General features: G+C 42.9%; 1 protein-coding gene across 1 annotated transcript in view; it reads right to left on the bottom strand.

The window, feature by feature from the left end:
• CSMD3 (CUB and Sushi multiple domains 3) overlaps positions 1-26,536 on the bottom strand; it is a 1,047,538-nt gene that overhangs the window by 98,138 nt on the left and 922,864 nt on the right. The window contains exons 54-62 of the mRNA XM_085893781.1: positions 23,102-23,275; positions 14,140-14,313; positions 12,015-12,188; positions 11,660-11,845; positions 9,773-9,946; positions 5,037-5,219; positions 3,398-3,574; positions 2,989-3,168; positions 1,388-1,561 (exon numbers count right to left, since the gene is read on the bottom strand). Coding sequence (XP_085749907.1) covers positions 1,388-1,561; positions 2,989-3,168; positions 3,398-3,574; positions 5,037-5,219; positions 9,773-9,946; positions 11,660-11,845; positions 12,015-12,188; positions 14,140-14,313; positions 23,102-23,275 — 1,596 coding nt within the window. The remainder of the gene's footprint in view (positions 1-1,387; positions 1,562-2,988; positions 3,169-3,397; positions 3,575-5,036; positions 5,220-9,772; positions 9,947-11,659; positions 11,846-12,014; positions 12,189-14,139; positions 14,314-23,101; positions 23,276-26,536) is intronic.

The following is a 26,536-nucleotide window of genomic DNA, read 5'->3' as shown; positions in this document are numbered from 1 at the left end:
TAATCTTCTTTCAAGCACCTTTTCAAAAACTTTCAATGCCTGCTCATTCAGTTTCAGTCATCTGCAAGACGAACATAGTAAAGGGTCCCCCTTCATTTTGAACAAGTGCACAATCCTAAGGGATTAGTCCTCCTTCCCAGACCTGACAACACAACTTCAGCATACACTTGATTCCTACATCTCCAGGCATGTCAATCATTTTGATTATGAATCCAGTAGGACCCACTGCCTTTCCTTTTTAAAAATCTTCTTATAACTGATTGAACTACTTCTTCAGATATCTCTTCTTCTGGACCTTAAACTTTATTGTAATCCAGATCATTCTCAAATTCGTTTTCTTCATTCAAGAGCTTTTCAAAGTCAACTTTCCATTCATAATCAATGTCGGCTTTTTTCACGAGAAGATGTCTGTTTTTTTTTTTTCCAGCAATTCACTTCTAAGACATCTCTTCTATCCTTCACCATCTGCCTGGAAATTTTGAAAAATTTATTCTTGCCTTCTATTATGATGGTTGTTCCCTACTGATGTGCTCCATTCCTCATACACTTTGTTCTTTCCTAGGTCACGATGTCCTTCTTCATTTCCTTCTTGTAACATTTTATAATCTTCTTTATCTTGAAGAACTTTACTCTTTTGCCACTTTTTGCAAGCTTCTTTCTTCTGTCTAAGTGATTTTTGGACTCAAATATTCCACCACTATGTTTTTCGTTCCTTTTGATAACTCCCAGTGGTTGTTTCACAAATACTGCTGGCTGTCATCACCCAACCGTTCTTCATTTGAGTCGACATTCCAGCTATATCTTTTGAAGTTACAAAATGCATTTCATTTTTCAGATCCTTTTAAAATTTCTCTCTTGTTTTTGCATCTTTAAGCTTCCAAACTTTTATGCACAGAAATCACTTGAGGGCCCTTGCTATTCTTTACATTTGCAAGACAAAAATCTCCAACTACCAATCAATGCTGAGTCAAACATTCTTCATTAGTATCACATCATTAACCCTTCTTTAAAAACCCCTTCACATTAATAGATAATCAATCCGGCTCTTTGCAATACCCCCTGGAAAAGTCATGAGCTGTTTTTCTCTTTTCTTCAAGTTGGTATTGAGGACACACACATCTGTCGCTTCTGCTGCTCATTCCTTTCTGTGCAACGTTGTGTACAAGAGAAAGTGTGTCAAGGTAGGTAGTTTTTTTTAATATTAGTTTGGTGTTGGTGGGGGGGGGGGTGGAGAGGAGAGAGGGCAGACAGAATAGCCTCGAGCTGGAACTAACATTCGGTTGGCAGCCACAGCTTTCAGTTTATCCAATATCTGGCTAGTTGCTTTGGCGATTTTGTTGTGGTATTGGAGGGGGGGGAGGGGTGGTGGAAAATAGGAAATGCTTACGTAAGCACTGTGGCACACTTCTTATCCAGGTACCATTTCCCTCGCATCTCAGCTCTGCAGGGAACGAGAGCTCATAGCCAGGTGAACAGGAGTAGCTGATGGTGGAACCCCAAGATGTGCCCGTACCCTTGATATGTCCATGCAATATAGCAGGAGGAGGGGGGCAATGGATCGCTGCAAAATAGCCAAGAGGCAAACAATGATCTATACATGTTACAGACAAGCTATGGCACCATCAACATTATTTCATTAAAACGTCTATAAAAGAATAGAATAGAAACTCAAATGTATTAAATGCAGGAAGACCCCAACATTCACTGGGGATACGTTCCTGAAAAATGCCACAAATATTGAATCCGTGAATGTCGGGGCATTGTGTCAATGGGAAAAAGGGGGATAGGTTCCTGGTGGTTCGTGATTCAAAAAGGGAAATTTCTTTAAAACAAACACCAATGCACATATTAGTTTCATTAAAAATGCTTACAAATAAAAAAAAAACAACAGCAGGAAGTTTCCAATTTTTATTTAAGATACGACATAACTTTTGATGTGATGTTGATGATTATGATGATGATTTTGAATCCAGTGAACTCAGTGAATGCCTCTGAAGAGGACGCAGCTGAGGGTGCTGATGAGTCATGCACCGATGGGGATGCAGGTGAGGGTTAGGGTTGGAGTTAGGGTTAGCAGGTCAAGGCAGCGGGGAAAGAAGAAATAATGATACCCAAGATATGCTGCACATAAGTTGTTGTGCAGGGGTTGTGGGTAGATGGAGAAGGGGTGGGTAGTGTGACTATTGGTGGTTGGGAATGGTGGTGGGGGATGGTTTATGCACATGTTCAGCTGCTTTATGCACGGTTTGTGAGAGATGGTTTTAGAGCTGTTTCATGCAGCACAGCTTTTGGGAGATGGTTCATGTGTGTCTGGAGGTGGTTTATGCATGGCTGGTGGCATATGGTTTATGCGTGGCTGGAGGGAGATGGTTTTGGAACTGTGTTATGCATGTGACTGGTGGGAGATGGTTTATGTGTGGCTGGTGGGAGATGGTTTTTGCGCCTGCAGAAACTATGAATGCGCGAAGCACATGGCCTCAAATATAGAAGCAGGTTACATTTTATGAACCGTGAGTACGCAGGGTCCGCAAATGTCAAATCTGTGAATGCCGGGGTTTCACATACTTCATCGCTAGTACAACAGGCCAAATTCAATATTGTCGTATATGTTAAGGTATTATCACTAAGCCACTTGCACAAATATATCACTCCAAGAACAATAGAGGATGGAACAATGAGCAGCGCTTATATTATCTGGAATTAACTCAGACATTTTATCATGGGACTTATTTGCCTTGAGCCTCATTGCAAGAATAGTATGTTACTGTAGGGAGGAAATAAATGCAAGACTGTTTTAATTTATAGGCATCTTCATGAATTGTAATTTGACCTTTCAAAAATTAATCCTCAAAACTCATGCAAAATCAGTCATTGCGATGCTTTTCTCTTTCAACGGTGAAGAATCTAGACACAAGGTTTGCATGCACCAATATTAAATGTTCTTGAGAGGTGCGACCTTGACAATAGTACTCATTATCTTGATTGTACCTTTACAGAAGGGCAACGTGCTGCTCCAAGCGCCATCCTTCCTGCAAGTGCGTACGTGCTGTTGGTCGGAATACAGCTGGTAGCCAGGGAAACAACCATAAGTCACGTTGTTTCCAAAAGTAAAATGAATGCTTTCACGGAAGCCATGAGCTGGAGTACCAGGATCACCACAGTTCACCACTAGGGAAAGTATATCACAATATATTGGACACTGATTGGTAATGTCAACCTTTTTATCCCAGGTAAAACTTTTTTCTGAAACGTGTGCTTCAAAGCACAATGAAGCATCACCTTGATCACTCAGCTGCGATATCTCTCTATCAGAGAAAATCTTTATTTCCTGATTTTCAATGAATAAAAAGTCAACAGTTGGAATGAATTGTAACTCATGAAGAGTGATGAAGTGCACCTGTACAGCTGGGGAGTGTGCCAGTCCAGGTGCCGTTGGCTGAGCAAATTCGGCTCAAGAGGCCGGATGTACGGTAACCATCCAGGCATGCGTACACCACTGAACTGCCAAACATGTGCCCATCACTGTGTACAATGATTCCATGCGCTGGAGAACCAGGATTCCCACAACTTGTAACTGGCGGAGTGTAAGAGGGAAAATACTGGCGACAGCATTCATGAGGAATTGTGTTTTCAGCCCTTTATCAATAGGTACACTGTAAACGTGTCCTTTTAAATTTCAGTATCAAATCACAATCCACACCCTTCCCCATGCTCGCAGGTGGTGAGGTACATTTTTTACACAAAAATATACTTGGGATGTAAAGTCTTAATGAGAGTAGGTCAGCTGCTGAAATAATAGGCCCGTGCACCCTTATCCTTGTGAAAAACAGTGCACCTCTGTACCTCTTTTATCCACATATGTTATAATTTGATGTCATTGAAAAAAATGGATAGAAGTGAATGGATTTATACAAGGACAGGTAACTAAGATACCACAGTGACTGTAAGCAACGCGACTCATGGTGGTCCGCATGGGGGCGCTACAACACATGAAATTGGTCATGCACGGTGAACCCTTCGGGAGTTTTATTTTTTGCTCAACCATTACAGATCGTCGTTTACAGCAACACGACTCGGTATTGATGGATTGTTAAATCGGGTATTGGTGTGGCGCAAGCATGATGGGCCGAATGGCCTCCTGTGCAAAAATTTCCTTGTAATGCTCCAAAGGCAAACCTTCTCTGCAGTAACTACCACAAACATTATGGCATTCCTTTGTAGGACAGAACAACCAATCAAAAGCCACAGAAAGATATCACTGTGTATCTGCAGCGGATTGGTGTTATGTGAGAAATGGACTTGTGGAGAGCAAGGCTGTCTGGCTGAAAATTTGGAGGTTAATTTGTTGATTGAGTGGGTAAGGCTTTAATGTTTTCCCCACAGGTGTGGGTTCAATTCTCAAGGGTTCTCACAACAGGATTTTCAGTTGTCCAAGATACACTTCTGTGTGGATATTAATGATGCTCAGAAGCATAAGCCTTTGGACCAATATTATGGATTGATAACAAATCAAAATCTGCACTTCCTCCCCCAATTCCCACCCCCACCCTCCCACTTCTCTCCTCCTTTCACTCCAATTAATGTCTTCTATAGCCATCCTAATGAGGATTGGATGTGGCAGTATAACAACGAACACGTCAAACAATGGTTTCGTAACAGCTATAAAATCAAGACCTAATCACTTTCTTTGCTTTCATAAAGGAAACTCAGCCAGATTTAAAAGTAGTTCAGATTATCAGAATGTTCTCATGGATTATTATTACTATAAAATTAACTATTACGATATTCCATACAGGAGCTAGGGATTACATATTATACCCTTACAACTCTTAGTTTGCCCTATGGGGTTTCATGTGGTGAGCCTCAAATGGAAGATACAAGTGCCTTTGGACATTTGGACATATGGGATCATAACTTGGGGTTACAGGACTAGAAGGCACAGCTCAGAATGGAGCACTAAACGGGCCTGATTTCAGCCATTAAAGTTATATTAAAGGTCTGGTTTTAGTGAGGAAGATGCAAAACACTAGACTCACCTTCACACTCAGCCTGCTGGCCTGTCCATATTCCTCCCTTTCCACATGTTCTCTTGGCTGATCCATGTAAGAAGAAACCATCGGTGCAGCTGAACTGGATGGAGCTTCCCACGTGGAAATCCTCACCAACCCGCGAGCCATGAGCTGGTACACCAGGGTCTCCGCAAAACCCGGAGTAATCCCCTTTGAAGAGACCCACCAAAATAATGACGACGTTTCTCCCTTGCTTTAGTAACCTTCCATGAATTGCAGAAAAAAAACATAATGACCTGCTTCTAAAGATTACTCATGCAGTGATGAGTGCTGGGATTCGTTTCTAACGAGAAACTAACATGTTTATATAAAGCCACTATACAGTATTTATTGTCAACATTGAACTATGTTTTTCTATCACTCACATTTACACTGTCATTCCAGACTAATTTATCATCCTTATCCAATGACTGGTGAAAATGACTGATGAATCCCATTTGCAAAGGGGTCTCGAAGGCACTATTCAATGCCAAATACAATGAAGATTGCTGTGCAGATGGTAGGCTGAACATGTAGAATCAATCAGCAGATCACATTTGAAATAAATAAATCACTAAATAAAAAGTGTCCCACAAAAAAATTGGCCCTCATAAAGCAATGTCAATCTCTTCCTGATTAACTTTCTCACCGAGATATCACAAATTCACAAGTGAGGGATCACAAGTCCTCAAGCATCACCCCCCCCCCCAAATGTCTTCAAACTCCTCCCCATCTTGTCTTCAAATTTCCTCCCACTACGAGTCTTCAAACCCCATCTCAAACCAAAGTCCTCAACTCCTGTCCCCAAAGCCTCAACCCCCTCTCACAAGACTCTGTCAACTCTCCACTCCCACCCCAAACTCTCTGTCCTTACCTTTCCAATTCTTCTTCAAGTCCTCTACCCCCAAAACCTCAAACGCGCTCTCCCAACATGTCCCCCCTCTGCTCCCGTCATCCAAGCTGTCCTCCCCTCCCCCATTCTTTTCAAAGTCCTCAACTCCCCAACCACCCCTCAACTCCCCCCCCCACTCCTCAATTGCTCAAGTCCTTAACCCTCCTCCAAACCCCAAAGCCTCAACCCCTCTCTCACAACCCTCCGTCCCTTATCTCCCCCTCCCCCCCCCCCACCAACACCAACTCTCTGTCCTCCATTTCCCCTTTCTTACCAATGTTACATAAGAATACACAAGGAATTTTGATGCAGGAGGAGGCCATTCGGCCCAACATGCCTGTGTTGTTCCTGTTCCTAAAGAACAATGTTAAAAGTAAATCAATAAAAAAATGGTTAAAATCACAATCTCATGAGATTCCGTCATCTCGCGATTCGTCCAAAAACAAATAATATATAGCAGTAAAGTAAGCTAAATGACAAAAAAAACAAAAAAAAACGAATGAGGTCATTTTTGTAATGGAAAAATATATACAACTGGAACTCCTCAGACAAAGACCTTTATAATGATATGGGTTTTATGGTCCCTGGTCAAGTAGTTTGAGAGAAAATTGTCGGAAAGACAAACAAACATATAGAAAAAGCATATTATTATATCAGATGCCTCGTTATACCTTTCTCAGTACGTCTTGGATTATTGTGAGCTTCTTGCTCATACACCATTTTCAATGTCCTCCGCAGTCTGCATGATCGTTTATGATCAAATTATATTTTTTCAGATTTTACATATGAACAGAAAAATGTGTGCATTATCAAAACCTGTTCATACGCACACAATACACAATTTTTCTCTTGTGAAGACCAGAGTGGAAAAGTTTTTCCCAGACACATAGCTACAATTTTGAGGTATCGAGACAGATTGGGCAGTTGCACATGTGAAAAGCAGTTATTCCCTTCGCTTCTAAAAATTGTTCTATAAAACAGAAGAATGTCACATTATGTACAGGCATATATTGTCGAACGGTGACGATGATGTATTTATGCTATATTTTAAAGTTGCTCCGAAATGTGTACATAAAGAATTATGAGTACATCAACTTAATGAGGAACTAAAACCGTGCTCTGCTGCTCTGGCACAACCTTTCTGCTCTGTTCACCATTTCATTTACCCTCGGTCATCTTTCATAAGCTTGGAAATCAGCCAACATCACCGCATTACATAAATAAGGTGAAAAAACAGATCGTCTTAACGCAAAACCAATTAGCTTACTTCCAATCATTAGCAAGGTGATGGAATCCCATCATCACAGTTAACATGAAATCCTTCCTTTTCTCTTCCAATGGCCAGATTTGACGAAGACCATCAGTTTGGATTAATACAGGTCACTCCACCTTGGAGGTCACTCCAAGGTCACTCTATGTCAGGTCAGGTTAGATCTGTGACCTGCTGCAGGTACCATGTAAACCTGTACTAACCTGTTCCATGGTCGGGTTGTTGGCGACTAAACCGTCTCCCCCACCAGGTTTTCTAGTGAGGAGGGTGTTTGGATATGGACACCCAGCAGGATTAAAAACAAAACCTGTCAAAGGGCGGAGGAGCTCCTTGTGAGCCAACGGCCATCCATATCTTGTGCCCAACTGTGTCTGCGGACGTCCTCCTGCAGTTGGGTTACTTTTTTATTAGGAGGTTGGTGGCAGGGTTTGCACTCCGGCCACCGTAAAACCCTTCATTCCGCAAAACACAAAAACGCAAAAAAATCTGAAAACCCACTCCGTGGGAGTACCTCCTGTGCAGCTTCCCTTCGCAGGGCAGCTCACCGGATGACGGGATTGGGGCAAAGCCTTCGGGACCCCCAATCTTTGATGATAGGAGGGAAACCACGGGGTAACATCCCTGGGTCAGATTGCGGGAGAGTGTGTCGGAGTGGTGCTGAGGTGTCGTCCACCAGACGGCGGTAATCAGACGGAGGCCCCTGGAGTACTGGCGGAAAGTGGATGCAGCGACGCGCTGTTCTGGCACATGTTCCCATACCTGACCTGACCACCTTGCACATGCAATACTTCTACTCTCCCAACAATGGATGGAGGCCCTTAATGTCAGCCATGAGATTAGGGCCATCTCTCTCGACATTTTGATACAGTCTGACATCCTGTCTTGCTCTCCCAAATCTTTGCCTGTGGCATCCAAGGCCAATTCCACACATAACTTCATGACTTCCTCTACTCTCGTAGTCAATGTGTGGCACGAAGTGAAAACCTTTCATCTCCTATCCTCTCCCGGTCGAGGCCGTAGAGCCCCAAGGCAGTGTTCTGGGCCAAGTCCTATCTTCATATACGACTTCTTTGATTTTCTGGAAAATCCTCTTTTTCCTAACGACTCCACCGTCGGCCATAAAATACCTACAGTAATCCTTCAGATAAGCAGGCTGCAGCTTCTTCCCACTCTGCAGATCATGACAGAATCAAGAGCTGGTCCAACACTTGGAATATGTCTTTCAATTCTGACAAATATCTATCTATCTACTTGTATCTATGTATATATCTCTCTCCCCCACCCCTCCCTCTCTCTCTCTCTCCCCCTCTCCATAAGGAGTGTCTGGTGAACCCTCCGATCTACTTCCTTCACAATCATCTTGAAGAAGTTCAGTCACTCAAACTTTTGGGACTCATTATCATCTCTGATCTTGCTTGGGCAAACCACATTTCATAGTTTGCCTCCAAAGTCAGAAACCAACTGGGCATCCTCCATCGGGCAAAATCTCTCCTTGGCACATTTTTACTCTTATCCACTGCTAAGGCCTTCCTCCACAGCTTGACGGAGTACTGATCCCACCGCTGGGCTGGCTCCCATGCTTCACACCTTGCTCAGTTTTATGCGATGGAAACCATGTCTTCAAGATCAATATAATCTCCTGTAATAAAGATGCATTTCTGGACATATGTTCATGTTGCAGACAGGTCGCTGGTTTCTCTGCCTTATATCACCACCTTTTTCGTTTTCGTTTTTCTTTCTCGAGAGTCTGCAGCTGAATCCATCTTGTTCACCCTTGTCCCTAGCCCCCATTCTTCCCCAAATACATTATTTCTCCAGGTCTCACTCTATTTTGTCGCTCAACCCTGACATTGGTGTGTCCCTTTCCCCCTTTGTTTCTCCTGTTTCTCTTGTTCTGTTACGTCCTGATCTGTTCTAAGTTACAGATCCTCCACGAGCCTCAATATTGTATGCAAAAACGAAAAGCTCAAACAAACTCGATTTAAATGAAAGTTCCTGAGCTATTTTGTAATTTCTCAATTCTCAAGCAAAAAGTTTCAGTGTGAAGTCTACATGAGCAAGCAACAGGTTAAGTCTTTGCTCATAAAATCAGTGTCGGTCAAGACTGGTTTGAAATAGTCATACAAGTCAATTTATTTCATGGGAAGTATGGTAAGATGGATATCATGGATGGATGAATGATCCTCCTCATGCCATCAGGTGCATACAGCTGCCAAGGAAATTTCATTGGGAAAGGGGCACAATCCTGGATGTGTCGCCACTCCAACATGGGATATTCAACTGGCTCACTTTTTCCCAAAAAGCTAGTTCTCATTTTGCCAACATCGGAAGGATGACAGGCTGAGTCAACCTGCTGTAGTATTTTTGCACAGCCCGGCTTGAACTCAGGACATTATGGTCCCTAGCCAACCTCCTTAATTGTTAAGTCCCCACCAAGCTTCGATGGATGTCATACCGACTCTTCTTTAATCATCAACTCATGTAGCATACCAGATGGTATCATGCATGTCTCCCACACGCATTACGGTAATTGTATCATATCACTAAGCATAATGTAAGCACCGGAACAGTGTGGCTGTGAGCCGCTCCATTTTCCGTCGGCACGACAGATGCGTGTCACGTTTCCGAAAAGTACACGGCTCCCGATGCAGTGGTATCTAATGGTGGCTCCAAAAGAAAAGCGCTCACCGGATATGTACATGTTGGGTGGAATACCTGGATGGCTGCAGTTTATCACTGCGAGAAAAGGTTTGGGAGGGAAAGGGGAAGGCAGAGAACGACATCACATAACAAAAACGCAATGTCACAAAAAAGTAAATCATTGACAAAGCATTTCAAAATGCATTGCACAGATTTTGAGGAAGAAACCTATGAAGAAGCTGAAGCCAGGACCAGACAGGTATATAAATGAGGAAGGTGCATTAATGCAATTTGAAACCCAAACCCACAGAGTATTTATGTTTGTTTATCTTTCCAAATAATGTAATGGCAAAGGACACTCACACCACACAGAGTCGGTATTAGGGGAGGGAAGACAGGGCAGTGATCAGAACCCCCCCCCCCCCAATTAAAAAAAAAAAAACTTTTCAAAACTTGTGATTGTCAACCTCTATTTCTGGCAGTTAGCTAGCCTGAGTTTATACTCATAAAAACCTGGTCACACCAACACCATTGCAATAACGATAATGAGAAAATATAACTATCTGCTTCTCAAGCTGTTAGATAAGCAGATAAAAAAGCAGGTGTGTCGGCATGATTTCACATTCTCAAAAAAGCACTCATCATGTCATGTCGTTGTATGATGTTGCTGGTGTCATTTTAAAATCGGAAGCAATAATGCGTGACCTGTTGGGCTTATTTCTTGAAAGGGGGTGGGGGCCCGGAGCAGAGCTCAACACGGGCCCCCGATTGGCTAACACCGGCCCTTCCCACACTTTCTCAGGCTGATTGAGTAAGCTCTTTATTGATTGCTGCTGTTGGCACAGTGACACTTTGTGTACTGAGTGGCTGTCCTGTGAATGCAGCACGTCTGTGTCACATGACCCACACTAATCAGGCAGTCCATGTACAGTCAATATATTCACAAAGCTAAGGAACACAACAGCCCCACTGAGAAGCTCTTTGTTTTCAAATCAAGTTGCATAAACCACCTTCCAGTCAGATTGGCTTTGCTCAAATTGCTATATTGGCTCATTTTGAAGTGCGAGAAACACACGATCCCTTCGGGAGGATCGGTAAGTAGTCTACCCCCACCTCCTGCGAGGGGGTGGATTGTTTTCCCTTGTGCAGATGACCTGACGCTGGGAATGACCAGCACGTATGAAAAAATGGTGGTGATCGGACTAGCCCTGTTTTTCTCCATGATTTTCAGATGTACATACTTGTAGAGTAGGATTTTACATCTGGCAAGGTGGGATTTCAGTTTTTGAGGAAAGGCCCATCAACACGTTTTTTTCTTTCCAGGAACGAGGTTCATGGAAGAGCAAGGGTCTCAAACACATCATAGACAGATCAATTTTGGAAACAAAATTGAAGAGCGACACAAAAAACAACATTTTACCCTGTTCTGACAGTCATGTTTTAATGGAACTGTTAAAACACAAACACAATGTCGAGCACATTGCCCATGATAAACAGTTTGCCTGCAGTAAAACCATCCGGCAGCTCTCCATGTTCTGCTTGTGGCAGGGCATGGACCAATCACAACATCAATCCATTTAAAGCGAAGTGCTGATTGCTCGACGTGTGGTGCGAGATGATGTATTGAATGAAGTGTATAGACCAAGGTGAGAAGCGATGCATGAAAATCAAAGGTGAGAAGTGAGGCATGAAAATACAAAGGTATGAAAAATGAGTTATGAACCAAGGTACATAGCAAAAGATGTATTTGAGCGAGGTGCTTGCGTTAAGACAAAAGACTCAAGATGTGCGCTAAGAGTGCACACTTACGAAGACAATGTGGTATGCTGTGGTCCCAGGAGCCTCTGTCCTGGCAAGTGAGGACAGTTGAGCCAAATGCTGCATAGCCCTCCTCACACTCGTAGAAGACCATTGCGCCAAACATGAAGTGTCCGTTTCCCTTGCTAATCTTCCTCCTGCTGTGAGCGGGCTGGCCCGGGTCTGAGCAGTTCACAGCTGGAAACACCAAAGTGCCATTACTTCAGGAAGATAAATGTTGTTATTAAATCTAATGTTGCCCTTAGTCCTTAAGATTCCATTTTAGACACTTCCAAGACACCCTTGATGGGTCTGCGAGGAAATGTAGAGAAGAGGTGAAAGGGAAAGAGATTTGAAGGTTTCTCACCGCTGCACGTTGGAAGGGTATGACTCCATTGGCCGCTGACATGGCACACGGACTGTGCTGCACCTTCACGAATGTATCCCTTGTTGCATGTGAAGTTGACAGAGTCATACAGACTGTAGCTGCTACCTTGTGTCGACCCATGCACTGGGTTCCCCGGATGTCCACAGGTAATTGCTACCATGAGAGAGAAGCACATGATCTTAACAATGACCTATAAAGTACAAATATACTCAAGAACAATGAGAAAGCCTTAGTCCAAAGATTGTTACCCACGAAAGAAAAATTTGGGAAAGTATTTTCTGTGAATACATTTGATGAATTGTCTCAAAAGAGATGGAATTTAGGGAGCACTGCAATACAGACCTTCGTTTTACTATTTAAGAAGACACCAAGAACCTAAGCGCGTACCTTACACAGTGTTGTTATCAACAATAAAGGGAGACATTGTTGGCAACAGGTCCACCTTGATGACCATCTTCAGACGTTAACACAAATGGAAAATGTGCTCATCATACACATAGTGTCACCAAAACGTATCATTTGCATGAAATATCAAATTCTGTAACGTTGCCAAACCCTGTCCTTAATGGTTGAGACATGATTCCTATTTGCTCCAGAACTGCCTTTCAGAAATCCAAGATTTTACTGACATTAGGAAATCAGACAACACATGAAACCAGCTGTATGGACACACCAAACAACTCAAAACACCTGACCGGTACACATAGTTGGCGCTTGCTTAGCATGTGGCGATAAAAATGAACGTTTCCATGATGGCGGGAATTTTCATGATTTATATCGCCCTCAAAGAAGCAATAATGAAATAAACGGCAGTGCTACATTGCAAACAAAGTGCTTCGCAGTTTAGCATGATTTGCCTTTTTCTTACAGACCCTATTATAAACTGGTATGATATATAACTGAAATATGGTAATGACTACAGAAAGCTGATTTACTCGGAGTTTATTTGAAAAGGTGTGATATGCATATTGATGCGACGTCATTGGCTTTTGTAATGTTAAAAACACTCAGGGGGGTGCTCACTATGCCTATCAACAAAACGATAGCATGCAACAGAAAAGTAGGCACGGAGCGGTGCAATTTGGCCCAACATGCTTGAGCAATATAATGTATATTTCCCATTAACCTTATCTATTTATCTTCTATATAGTGACCGTATTTTACCATTTGGCTGGCAGGATGGCCGAGAGGAACACGCACACATCTCTAACCTGTCTAACCTGGATTCAAATCCCAACCCAGCTATAAACTGTCACCCTGGTGTTTCATCAATGTGTGCACCGTCCCTCAGATGGTCATTAAACTGGGCGGCCCATCTGCTGGTATTAGTTTGTGGATATTAAAGATCCCACAGTGTCTTTCGCGAAGAGTAGGTGAGCTATCGCCGGCACACTGAATAAATCCCAAATTCCTGCCCAAACCTGCAGATGCAAATGCACCGGCATCACACCCACACCCTCAGACAGTGATGCTACCGCGCAGCCTTGTACTGCAAACGAAAGAAGAAAAATATTTATCATTAACATAATCTCAATTCACATCCACATAATTTCAGAATTATCTCACATATTCCACTTAATCTCTCGGCAGGGAATTTTGCAGGGGGCATTGTAAAACAGTGGACTATTCTTTTCAAGATGTATTGGGATCTTTACAGTTCACAACTTGAACACAGCCAATATGGCTGGCGTTAGTCCCATGTGTTAGGAAGCACTGCCTGCCAGAACTGCATCGGAAATGCAGTTTTAGTGCAGTATACCTCCATATATTAAAAAATCCATGATCAGACAACTCAGAGGCAAACTCACTCCCAGATGAGCTAATTTACCTTTCCTGAGCCAACAACAGATTTAACCTTCCATGGAAGTATCCAGTACAGGTACTAACTGAGATCTCTTATGCTTAGCTTCCGGGATGACAGGATCAGGAGGATTCAGATTGATGTCACAGGAAATTGTCTGACAATTTCACAATCATAATGTTTCATGATCTTTATTGCAAAATAATTAATTTGCACGCACCAAAGTGGTTAGGAACCACTAAGTATGCAAGGTGAAAGACGTGGTGAGACAGTAAAATGAAGAGCAAAACCAAACCGGCGTACCTACACAAACAGGGATTTTGCCTGACCAGCTGTGGTCTTGCTGGCAGATCCGCACAGACGAGCCGACGATGCGAAATCCAGGGTTGCATTGGTACACCACAGTGTCGCGATACCCAAAGTTCTCTCCAATCACCTCGCCATTGACAAGGGCTTTTGGGTGTCCACAGTGGCCAGCTGGCAAAGTAGGAATAAATTAGAAAACCCAAGCAAAATAAATACAGTAATGTATTGTTTTTGAAGTAAAATCACAGACACGACAGTAATATTATGAAGATGGCATTCATTGACAGGCAAGTATAACTGACATTACATGAAGTTTGTGTTCTTCAAGTTGAGAGCTCAGTTGGTAGCGAGCTTGCCTCAAAGTCCATGTTGTTTGGGTTTGATTGTTAATGGAGTTGGACTTAAATGAAATCTGTCATTCTGGTGGGCCGTGAAGTGGTTCTACTTTGAGCACCTCATCTTTCTGATATGAACGTCAAGTTGGCTGTCCTGTCTACATTTAGCTTGTGGGTGTGAAAGATCCCAAATTATATTCAGTAAAAAGGAGGCCATTGTTTGATGGTATACTGGCCAAATTTCTTGCTTGGGGTTAGCCGTGTTACTAGCATGAACTGTAGCAGGAGGGAGAGCTCAGGTGTGATATGGTACAGCCATGATGGGCCAAATGGCTTCCCCATTTGCCTAAATTTCCTTACGATTCTCCAACATTACAAACACCAATTTCAGTACACATTGAAAGAAATAAAAAAATGGCAGAAATCCTCACCTGCATCAAGATGAAAATAGCGATACTGATTGAGAAATAGGATTAAATAAGTGTGACGTGCATGGGGTAAGGCTGATGTATCGATGCATGTAATACACAGTGACCCTTTGAACACTGGATCTGGAGATTTCTGATATGACTTTCTTTTACAATCTTCTCAGCCAGGGGATTTCATCAACGCATTGGGTTAACTACATTGTGTGGCTGTCTACGCTGTTATTTAATGCACAGAATAAGTTGACAAGGAAGAATGTTCTGTGCTTTCCTGAAGATAATTATTAAAAGACGTAATTTTGTTGTTGAGCATGCATACAGATTACAGAGTGCAGACATATTGGGCGATGCAAGTTTAAGGAAGGGTTCTGATTCTGATTCATCACACTCAGAGTGTCCATGCTGCCAAAGGAGTTTCTTAGCAAGGGTTATACTGGGTGGTTTTCCATTGCCTCCCAAGTAGTAGTTAGGGCAGGAATTTGGAATTTGTCCATGGTACCAGCGAAAGCTCACCTACTTTTCGCGAAGGACACCATGTGGATCTTTAACGTCCACCAACTAATGCTGGCAAACAGGATGCCCAGTTTAACGTCTATCTGAGGACAGCACACACATTGATGATTAACCCTGCCTGTGAAACAACGGGATGGCAGTTCATAGATGGGCTGATATTGAAACCCAGCCTTGACGGCTTAGAGATGAGTGTGCCGAACTCTCAGCCATTCTGCCAGCCAAAGGAAGGGTTGACAGGTAATTATTTGTAATTTGACTGGGGTTAACCACATGACCATCACTCTTCTGCTAAGGAGACTACTGAGGTTCTACTCAGGTGGTGTGATATACCATAAACAATCATTTTTCTGGATTACTGTTATACTCATTTGAAGCCAATGTGTTTCATGATATGTTCCAACGTTGAAAAGGACAAGAAATGTCCCCTAGAAGTGTCAACCACAAAAGCTACACACTATTTACATCATCTAACAACAGAGTAATGAAGATGAGAAACAATAGTGGTAACTCATTGAGACAACTTATTGATAAGGTGAATAAGCCATGATAAATCCTACTTTTATGTGCTACTCTTGTTAAGATGAGAACAATAACAACAATGAGAAAAAAAAACAAAAAACCGGAAGGCTGGAGATATTGAAATCCAACCTCGTTCATTTCGTACTTCCACCACCAGCCATCACAGCATATATCCCCAGCAGATCACACCATGTATCGATTCACCTGAGTTCTGAACGCAGCAATTCCAGATCAGTTTAGGGGAACAGATTCCCACGAGGCAGTGCATTTCATTGCCTTTATTCCAAACATCTTACAACGATGTTGCCCTATTCATGGCGGCAAAGCACCAACATTTTGCTGGGATTTTGTTCCTTGGATGTTGTCGACATAATATTCCAATGTAATTTTCAGGTGAATACCAGTGACATTGATATTATCATTCAAATAATGTCTTCAGAGGAGACTTCAATTTTTTTTCTTCTCATTTTAACATTGATTAGACATTTGTGGAGGAGAATGTACATATATGACATGGACGATAAGGACATTAGGAGACTTCAATGTAATTTAACATGATTTACAAGGACACAAAATAACACCAGACGGGTCGACTCAGCCTGTCATCCTTAAGGGCGGCTAAATGAGTACCAGCTTGCTGGGGTAAGCGATCAGCAAGAGTTGATCGCAGGATAAGAGTGGTATGTCCTCCTTCCCAAGTAGTACAAGACAGTGAAGGAGGAGCCTTTGGGTGGCCGCTGACTTTGGTCGACATTTTACCTGACAAGGACATTTGTTGACATCAATGTATTTTTACATGAGTTACAAGTACATTGGTATTCAATGAACAAACAACATGTGGTCTATGCGATTTGTACCCAGGTTCCCAATATGATGAGCCAGTTCAGATGGGAAAATAAACACGCCAACCAAAGATTTCTTATTATATTTTTGCATACAATGTCGAGGCTAGTGGAGGAGTTGGAGCATAGAATGGATCAGGAAGTAACAAAACAAAGGAACATTAACAAGAGCGAAAGAGAGAGAGCAAGAGAGAGAGAGAGAGGTTGGGGTGCAAGGAGGGAGGGGGGGGACACCAACAGAGCAGGGTTGAAGGAAAAAGATAAAGAGAGTTGTAAAAATAAGGTATGTGGGGAAGAATGATGTTTAGGGCAGGACACAGAGGGTGAAACACGAAAATGAAGTGGTATAATACAGAGACCACCGACCTGTCTGCAATCATGTGAAAGTGATGGCCCCAGAGATACAGCTTCATCATGGGAGATTCTGATTATCTTGAACTCCTTGGTTTTCATGACCTCAAGCTGAGCAAGATGTGAGGCAGGGAACAAGCCAAGAGAGAAGAGCAGTACTCCATCAATTTGCAGATAAAGGCCATGCAAGTGGATAAGAGTTCAGGTATGCCAAGGATGGACTTTGTACGACGGAGGAAGACCAGTCATCGACTGGCATTGGAGGCAAACTTAGACATGTGGTTTGCCCAAGAAAGATCGCAATGTGACAGTGAGGCCCAAACGTTTGAGTGACTGAAGTTCGTCAAGAGGATCATTAAGGAAGTGGATGGGAGGGTTCAGCAGACACACCTTTCAGACAGAGTGAGAGTGTGACATTTGTCTGGGTTAAAAGACATTCTTAGTGTTTGACCAGATCTTGATTCTATCAAGGTCTGCAAAGAGGGAAGAGGTTGCTACTGGCCTATCTGAATGATGAGGGATGTTGTGGCAGAAGGTGAAATCATCAGCAAAGAGAAAGAGGATTCTTAACATCTATCTATAATTCCAGAAATGTGTGTGTGTGTATATGTGTGTATGTGTGTGTGTGTGTGTGTCTGCGACCGCTGTTTCTTGACAACCGCCGGTCCGATTGGATTGAAACTTGCCAGGAATATTGCAGGGGGCCCTGCGGATGTGCCTTTTCAAGGTTTGATATCAATCGGACGAGCGGTTCCCAAGTTACGGCCATTTATCTGCCAACCAATGACAAGACACTGTGCTATGATGTCACAATTAATGTTTATCGTTTTTTTTTTTGCATGATTGACGTCACAATTCTTCTTCTTCTTCGTTTGGTATGACGTAACAATCGACGCTGGGGACCGGAGTATGTGTAGTGCCTTTTCAAGGTCTGATATTAATCGCAAAGCGGTTCCCAAGTTACGGCCATTTATCTGTCAACCAATGACAAGACACGGTGCTAAGACATCACGAATGACGTCACAATTAATGTTTATTTATTTATTTTTTTGCACGATTGACGTCACAATTCTTCTTCTTCATTTGGTATGACGTCACAATCGACGCTGGGGACCTGAGTATTAGTAGGACAACTTAGCTAAATATAGCATAACAATTGTGTATTTTGTGAGGAAAGCACCAAATTTGGCACACTCGTAGCCTATCATATTATGAACAGATTTGGATATTGGGCCATCATAAAATTTTGATGGCAGTGGAAAATGGCTGCCACAGCCATCAGCGGCTGAATTTGAGATGGCCCAATATCCAAATCTGTTCATAATATGTTAGGCTACTAGTGTGCCAAATTTGGTGCCTTCCTCACAAAATGCACAATTGTTATGCTAAGTTGCCTCACTATATGTGCCTTTTCAAGGTTTGATATCGTTCTTCATCCATTTCAGCTGTTTCCCAAGTGATTCCCAAGGTTTGAAAGCTGTTTTTTTCCCAAGGTTTGAATTAATTGTTCAAATTATTAATTAATCCCAAGGTTTGAATTTTCCCAAGGAAAACAGATGTTTCCCAAGGGTTTGAAAGCTGTTTTTTTCCCAAGGTTTGAATTAATTGTTCAAATTATGAATTAATTCCAAGGTTTGAATTTTCCCAAGGGAAACAGCTGTTTCCCAATGGTTTGAAAGCTGTTTTTTCCCAAGGTTTGAATTAATTGTTGTGCTTGGTCGACATTTGTGAATACATTTACAGAGAGAGGAGGGGGGAGAGGGGGAGAGAGGTGTGAGAGAGGAGGTCGAGAGAGGAGGGCGAGAGAGGGGGGCGAGAGAGGAGGGGAGAGAGGAGGGGGAGAGGAGAGAGAGAGGGGGAGAGAGAGGGGGAGAGAGGGGGAGAGAGGGGGGAGAGAGAGGGGAGAGAGGGGGGAGAGAGGGGGAGAGAGGGGGATAGAGGGGGAGAGAGAGGGGGAGAGAGAGGGGGAGAGAGGGGGGAGAGGGGGGAGAGAGGGGGAGAGGGGGAGAGGGGGAGAGGGGGAGAGGGGGAGAGGGGGGAGAGGGGAGAGGGGGAGAGGGGGGAGAGAGGGGAGAGTGGGGGAGAGTGGGGGAGAGTGGGGGAGAGTGGGGGAGAGTGGGGGAGAGTGGGGGAAGAGTGGGGGAGAGAGAGGGGAGAGAGAGGGGAGAGAGGGGGTGAGAGAGAGGGGTGTCACAATTCAAGAGAGGGGGAGAGAGGACAGGGCGAGAGATGGGGAGAGAGGGGGATGGGAGAGGGGGAGTGAGAGTGGGGGTGAGAGGGGGGCAAAAGAGGGGGAGAGAGAGGGGCGAGAGAAGGGGGGCGAGAGAAGGGGGGCGAGAGAAGGGGGGCGAGAGAGAGGGGTGAGAGAGAGGGGCGAGAGAAGGGGGGCGAGACAGAGGGGCGTCAATTCTTCTTCTTCTTCGTTTGATATGACGTCACGATTGACGCTGGGGACCTGAGTATGTTTCCCAGGTGTTTCCCAAGTTTTGGCCATTGATGATACGGTTGGTCCGATCTAATTGAAACAATGCCCAATGCAGTCATCGTTTACGAGAGTGAAGGAAGGAAGCTGCACATACTGGCATGCACCTACGGGCCCACACTCGTTCTTATAAACTCTCTTTCTTATTTCACAAATCTTCTTATCTTAAAAACTAATTTTCATGACAAAAGAGAAAAAGGCAGAAAAGTACCAATACCATGACATGCAGAATATTTGGAACAAAGGTGAACAAATACACAGTTTTCATTTAGAAGTAAAAAAATCATTTGTTCTGGATGTAATATATACAGTATATGGAATATGTTCTATGAGTAGAGGATTGTTTTAAGTTAACAAAGCAATTAAAACATAAAATTATTACATTGATATTGCATCATCTAAGTTCAGACTCACCAACTGGTCCATGGGACAAATGGTCCGTGGAGCTAATTTGTTTGGCTTACCGAAAGCATGCTGTATAAGAGGTCAGAAATAAAAACAACATGCATGACCCCGTTTGAGAATTCCATCAGGGAAATCTCTTTGCCTAACAAACCAGCGACACAGAGGTTCTAGATTTGTTGCACTTCACCACAACTGTGCTTTTTCATAAGGCTTGGCTTCGTGTCTGTATCTTGATATTTCCTGAAGGCCTTTTGGAATCATTAGTGAACCATGCCAAGCCCCGATGAATCCTGCTGTGTGTGACGCTATTCATAATAAGGGGTTGGGAGTGGGGTGGGGAGTGGTTCGGGGAGCGGTTGAGGTACAATGACGGAGACGAGACAAAGTTAAGGGGGAACAAGATGAGAGATATTTGAAGAGAATAAAGGACTTGCATACAAATGTGACAAAAAAAACCTCTGACATCACTAATCTCGTCCTATGTACATCAGGATCGAGAGCACCCCAGCACAGGTTCATTTGCATGAACGCGTTGTGGGGCATACGGGTCAAAGTACATACTCGATATGACCATTATATGGTGTCCCACTTTTACAGTTCAGAAAAAAAAACAAAACATTGCTTTACCTCGGATACATTGGAAAATCGTTTGTATTGTTTGTCAGTAATTACAACAATTGAACTTCTGTTTTCTAAAATTATTTTTTACAATGAGGATACTTCAATTGTGCTGTGAAATTATATATTTATTTGGATATTTTAAAGTGGCAAGTACAGCAGAAGGCTAAGCCACATCGTTTAAAAAGTCGTGTAGCAGATAGTTTTATGAAAAAGATACTGGGGGAATATTGATTGCTTTTGTTTCTTCAAGAAAGCACAGGTTTAAGCATTATTCATTTATTTATTGGTGAGGAAAAAAAAGTTAACTTATTGGCAAAAATATAGTCTCACTTTCATTCCTCCCTCTCACATTTATCTGATGTGATCTGTGGAACCGGCTTCCTGTAAATGTCTCCTCGTGCCCTTCCCGACAGTCCTTAAAGAGCGTTTCCCATCACCCCCTCACCGGACTCTCCCTTTCTCAGATCGCGGTGTATTTGTACACCTGTCTCCCTCAGCCCCTCTTTCAGTTTATTCACCTGCCACCCATTGTCTCCTCTATCGGCCTTAACTGCTGTAGAAGAAATTGCTTTGGTCAGCCATCTTACTCCTGAATCGAGCCTTGTGGCTATATGGCAAATAGATATTCAGAGAAAGGAAGAACGTAGACAGAGAGAGGCAATAAAGAGGTAAAAAGAAGGAAAGGAAAGTGGAGAAATAACCACATTGGTAACATGAATGTAAAAAGAAAAATATTAAAAATGATAACTGATCAAAACAAGTAAGTTGGCATTTCATTGAGTATGCTTAGTGGGTTCGTTTATTAACTTGTTCTAAATGTAACAAACTCGACTGCTGTTGCTGATAATCCTTTTGGTATTGATGTGGAGCTCCACACGTGGCTGATGACGTTGGCAGATTGAACACTCCAACCATTTCTGAAGCGAACTGTGATGATGCCACATTGCAGTGCGAACGTGGAACCAATCCAAGTGGAACTCTCTTGTGTTTTGAGATGACCAGCAGCCCGTAAGCCCCTCCACCCATACACAATTTTTGAAAGTACCTTGCTAATGGAATTACTCATATTTTGCTCCTTTTCTACCTCCATGAATTGTAGGATATCGGTGGTTAGGATATTTCAGAGGTTGATTGTGTAAATACGGCAGATGCACGGAATGAGCAGGTGTTTGGACTCGACAATGCAATGCGCACATACATTACATAGAATGTGGCTGATTAATTCCAGTGGAAACTGCCCAAGGTCCTCGATACCTTGAATTACCAGCTCAATTTGACTTGCTTTCAGAAACAGTGACAGCTCTATGTATAATACCTTCATTGTCTTTCTCACAAAGAGAACGATGCAACAACAGCTTTGTGGGTCCTTAACTGCCAGCATGTCAGACGTTTAGGCGGTGGCATTTCTGGAAAGCTGACTTTGTGTGCTCTGTGTGAATAATTCATCAGCAAGTGTCAATATGAGCACACAGCCCCCATTGAATCCCCACCATGCCGGTTCGATGCTCTCCTGCACCTGTCGTCTCCGATTGTCAGCCCTATTGCTCATGGTCTGAAGTCATGTGCATGCGGAGGGGATTTGGGTGGGGGGAGGGGGGCGTTGAACGAGAGTGATGGGGACGGGGTGCTGAACCAGAGTGCGATGAACTCACCATTGTGCTTCACCTTGGGAAAACACAGTCAGGCTCACGTTGGCTGATTTATCGAGAGAATCGGGAATCGCGACGGGGTTGCTTTGTGACAGATTAAAAGAGGCAGCGACAATTGACGTTTCGTCTTCCAATCAAAATGGCTTCAAGTCGATCAGCTGCCCGAACAACAAACACAATGGGGGCAAAAAAAACCCAAAAACCCACGTGGCTTAAAATGACGTCGGCGGTCGCTCTTGTAAGTAGGAAAAGAAACAAAAGTATATTTCAGGCTTAAAAATCCATAGTTTTCAGAAGCTTGTCCAGAGTCTTTTACAAGAAGCATTAAATACTGACAATCCCAGATATACTCTAAGTTCAATTAATTTTTCTGTGTTGGCCACTGATGATTTCGTCACACAGATTCCACAAATTCTAGAATGGCGTTTACTATTATTAAGAATCAGATTTATTTCGGTTAACTTTAGAGCTATTTTATATTTGTGTGGAAGAGATTAGTATGGACTGATACACCAAAGTAACAGTGTCCTATGGTTAAATGGGTTTGCAAAATAAATTGCAAAACTATATAAAAGACATCACCCTTGAAGCACTGGTTCTACATGAAGGTTTTCATCAGCAAAACCTCTCAAAAATAAAAGGAAGTGGTTGATACTTGAGAAATAAGGGGTAGAGGACTTTTTTTTTTTAAAAACATATTGTGGATTGATCAGGGTTTTTTGTTTTAAAGAATCAACCAAGACCATTGATGATTCTTGCCTCATATTTGCCAGTTGGCATGATGAAACCAAAATAATTCATGCAGTGCCACACGTACCGATACATCGTGAGATGTTTCCGCTCCAGAGGCCACTTCCAAGGCATTCCTTCACTGAAGAACCCACAAGGAGGAAACCAGCATCACAACGAAAGATGGCTGTCGCTCCGTATGTAGTCTGCATACCTATCTTTTGGCCGTTGACTGGAGATGGTAGATCTTCACAGACTACAACTGAAAAGACACGGGAAGGGCTTCAAAAATCAATCAGATCACCGGTTGATGATCGCCACTCTTGTGTTGTGGTTTCAATTCATTCCATGCAGAATTTCAAGGAATGATGGATCCACAGCACAAACATAGACTGTGCTTGGAAAAGACCAAACAATAATTATTCAACTGAACAAACAAACACACGCATGCACAATCATTTAACACAGGCATGAAAAGAATACAATAAGCACATTAAGTCATTTGTTGGTCTCAACAGGATCGTGCAGAAGTAGCACACTTACCTTTGAGCTGTAAAATCTGAGTTTGATTCCTGGTGCAACTATAAACTGTCGGATTGGTGCTTTGCAGTTGGGGCATTGCCTCAATGGGTGTGCCGTCGCTGGATGGACATTAAGCTTGCATTAGTTGGAGTTGTCGTGGAACATTAGTTGATTGAAGGTCCCACGGTGTCCTTCACAAAAAGTTGAACACAAATGCCTGGTGTTGGCTTAATGGTTCGGGTGGTGGGCTTGGGATCCTAGGATCCTCTTAGGATCCCGAGTTCAAATCCCACTCGGCTGTTGAATTAATACCAGGTAGGGTTGACTCTGCCTGTCATCCTTCTGAGGTCGGCAAAATGAGTACCAGCATGCTGGTAGAATATGTCGGAGTGGCGACCCGTTCACTTCAGGATTGTATCCAATAGCCAAGGAGACTGCTAAGGCAGCACCAACGCTCTGCACAGAGTATGGTCCCAATGGATGGATGGATGGTGTCCTTCAATTGAGTAGGTGAGTTATCTCCAGCATTGTGAAGAAACTCTCAATTCCTGGCCTGACCGACAGGGGGCAATGCATCATTGGCACATCTGCACTCCCGAGCAATGACACAAACCCGCAAAAATATGCTGCACACGAGAGAAGAAGAAGCCAATTGCTTACACAAAAAAATGCTGGCTTTGATGAGGACAACGCAAGAAAGGGAATGTTTGCTGATTTATCATGTCCGACTTGAGTCGAGGTTACTGAATACACTTCACAGGGATGCATTATGGTTTTTTTTTTGCAGTATCTCCTGCTCGTAGTGGAGCTGCCTCACACACACACACACACACACACACACACACACACACACACACACACACACACACACACACACACACACACACACACACACACACACACACGCACGCACGCGCACGCACGCACACACACACTCACACACGAGAGATGCAACACAGGATGGTTAGATATGACAAATGAGCTTTGTGGAAGTATTGTCACCTCTCGGGTGACAAAAGCACTCTGGGTACCAGCCACGTCACAACAATGATGCCGCCATTCTCACCACACTCAGCGGGACATTTCCTCAGGAGGAAATTCCTCCTCTCCATGGATGCTAACCTGTGAGGAGTGACCGTGCTCTTAACCTTCTAAATGCTGAACATCAAGCAAGGAAGTAGCACGTACCATTCTTAAAGTCTTTGGTATGACTCAGCTTAGGTTTGAACTGCCGATCTCCCAAACTCCGAGCGGACCATATAACCATTACACCACCGAGTCTGTCATTCTTTATTGAGTGCAGAACACCAAATGCTTGTTTTGTGATATGACAGGTGGAGTTATATTCGTTACTTGCAGGGGTACCCAGCATTGCCCGGTGCTGTTCTAATCCTGTTGGCATTTGGAAGAAATCAAATTTAGATTTTTTTATATTGTGAGGGTTAAAACATTTCCCTTCACCCACGAAGGAATGGGTTCAGGGATCATTTAATAACACCTTCCGCATAGCTACTAACGAGTCACTATAAAGCGATTAAAATAATTTTAAAAATCCATCTTGTTTTTTCCAAAAAATATTTTTGCTGAAAACACTCCCCGGAACTCACTGATGAAACAAAGTTTGACAAAGATCCGTTTGGCCATCTCTTAGAAAAAGGTGACATACATACAGACAAACATCTCTCATAGTATACATACACAAGCTTATCCTAAATTATCAAAAGTACGTGGTTGAGTAAAGGAAATTATGGAAAGATGCACAACTTGCAAAACCTGCCACAAACACTTTGTACCAAATTCCGTTACATTTCAAACGTAATACGATGTCATTTCTCGTGTTAAGGTTCTCCTGGCCAGATCCAACAATAGTTATACCCTTCCTGTGCTGTTATCAACATTGGCACAACCTATTGTCTTCCATCCCTAACCCACAGCAGTCTTCTGAGGGCCAAATGGTAAGGAAATGCCACGAGCACCAGGGCATTCGATCACCATTCGAAATTGAAGGTCAGTCGATATCCACCTCTTGGAATATTGATTGCAAGTTTCAGAACCCGTTGCAATTAAGTTTCAATTCCTGATGTAAACCTTCATAAAGCAGATGCTGCTCTGCAGTGTGGAAAAATACGCACACTCATAGCACACACAAAATATTGAGTGAGATATCTCCATTGAAATGCTGCTGCGTTAGATAGAGGAAACATCTGATTCCAGCTTCAACAACATGTCTAAAAAGTTCTCATGTACAAATTGACTGATGTCTCCCACACACATACAGTTTTACTCCTTATGTACCACGTGCGGTGAAAATGTGCTTTGGAAGTATTAAAGATCCTCTTACACCTCATCATGAACAGTTAATATTAACATGCTGGACATCAATGTCAAATTTTACAAGATGATTTCCAGAGGTACCATTCGACCGTGCACCAGGTACAGATGATGGTTTTGATGGCAAATCAGACTCTCTCAACAGAAGTCCAAGAGACAAGTTTACCACTGGAACCACAGGATAAGGTTTTGGAAGCAATCTGTGGAGAGATCTTTGATTCAAGAGGACAGCACAAGAGACGAGTTATGATACACGATCTTGATGGTTTTGGCAAACATGCCAAAACATGAAAGACCTGAACAAATGATCTTCGAAGAATCTGTTACTGCTGTGCCATATGGGGACAACATCCTTCAACACAATTGCGCCAATTGCCTGCTATCATGGACGATTTGTTCATTTTCTGTGCTGATTATGAAAACCTGTACATTATGAAAACAGCAATTAATTGTCAGCAAAATCCTCCACAAAGTAGAATAGGATGGCACATGTTTCTGAATGATGAATTAACAATGCAGATGAAAATATTTATCAAAAGTGCCGAGGAATATTCACAACATGAGACAAATGGGGAAGTAACTTCACCGACTTAACCTTTTATTCCTACGAGTTGGTCCATTGGACCAAATTTACATTGGACTTAATGGCTTTGTAGCATACCTGCCTCTT

Source organism: Eptatretus burgeri, chromosome 9 (assembly GCF_056783735.1).
Source record: "Eptatretus burgeri isolate ZD-2024b chromosome 9, Ebu_testis_v1, whole genome shotgun sequence".
In the NCBI taxonomy this organism is placed as follows: Eukaryota; Metazoa; Chordata; class Myxini; order Myxiniformes; family Myxinidae; genus Eptatretus; species Eptatretus burgeri.
The sequence above is the reverse complement of the archived record's forward strand: the minus strand, read 5'-3'. Positions and strand labels throughout refer to the sequence as shown.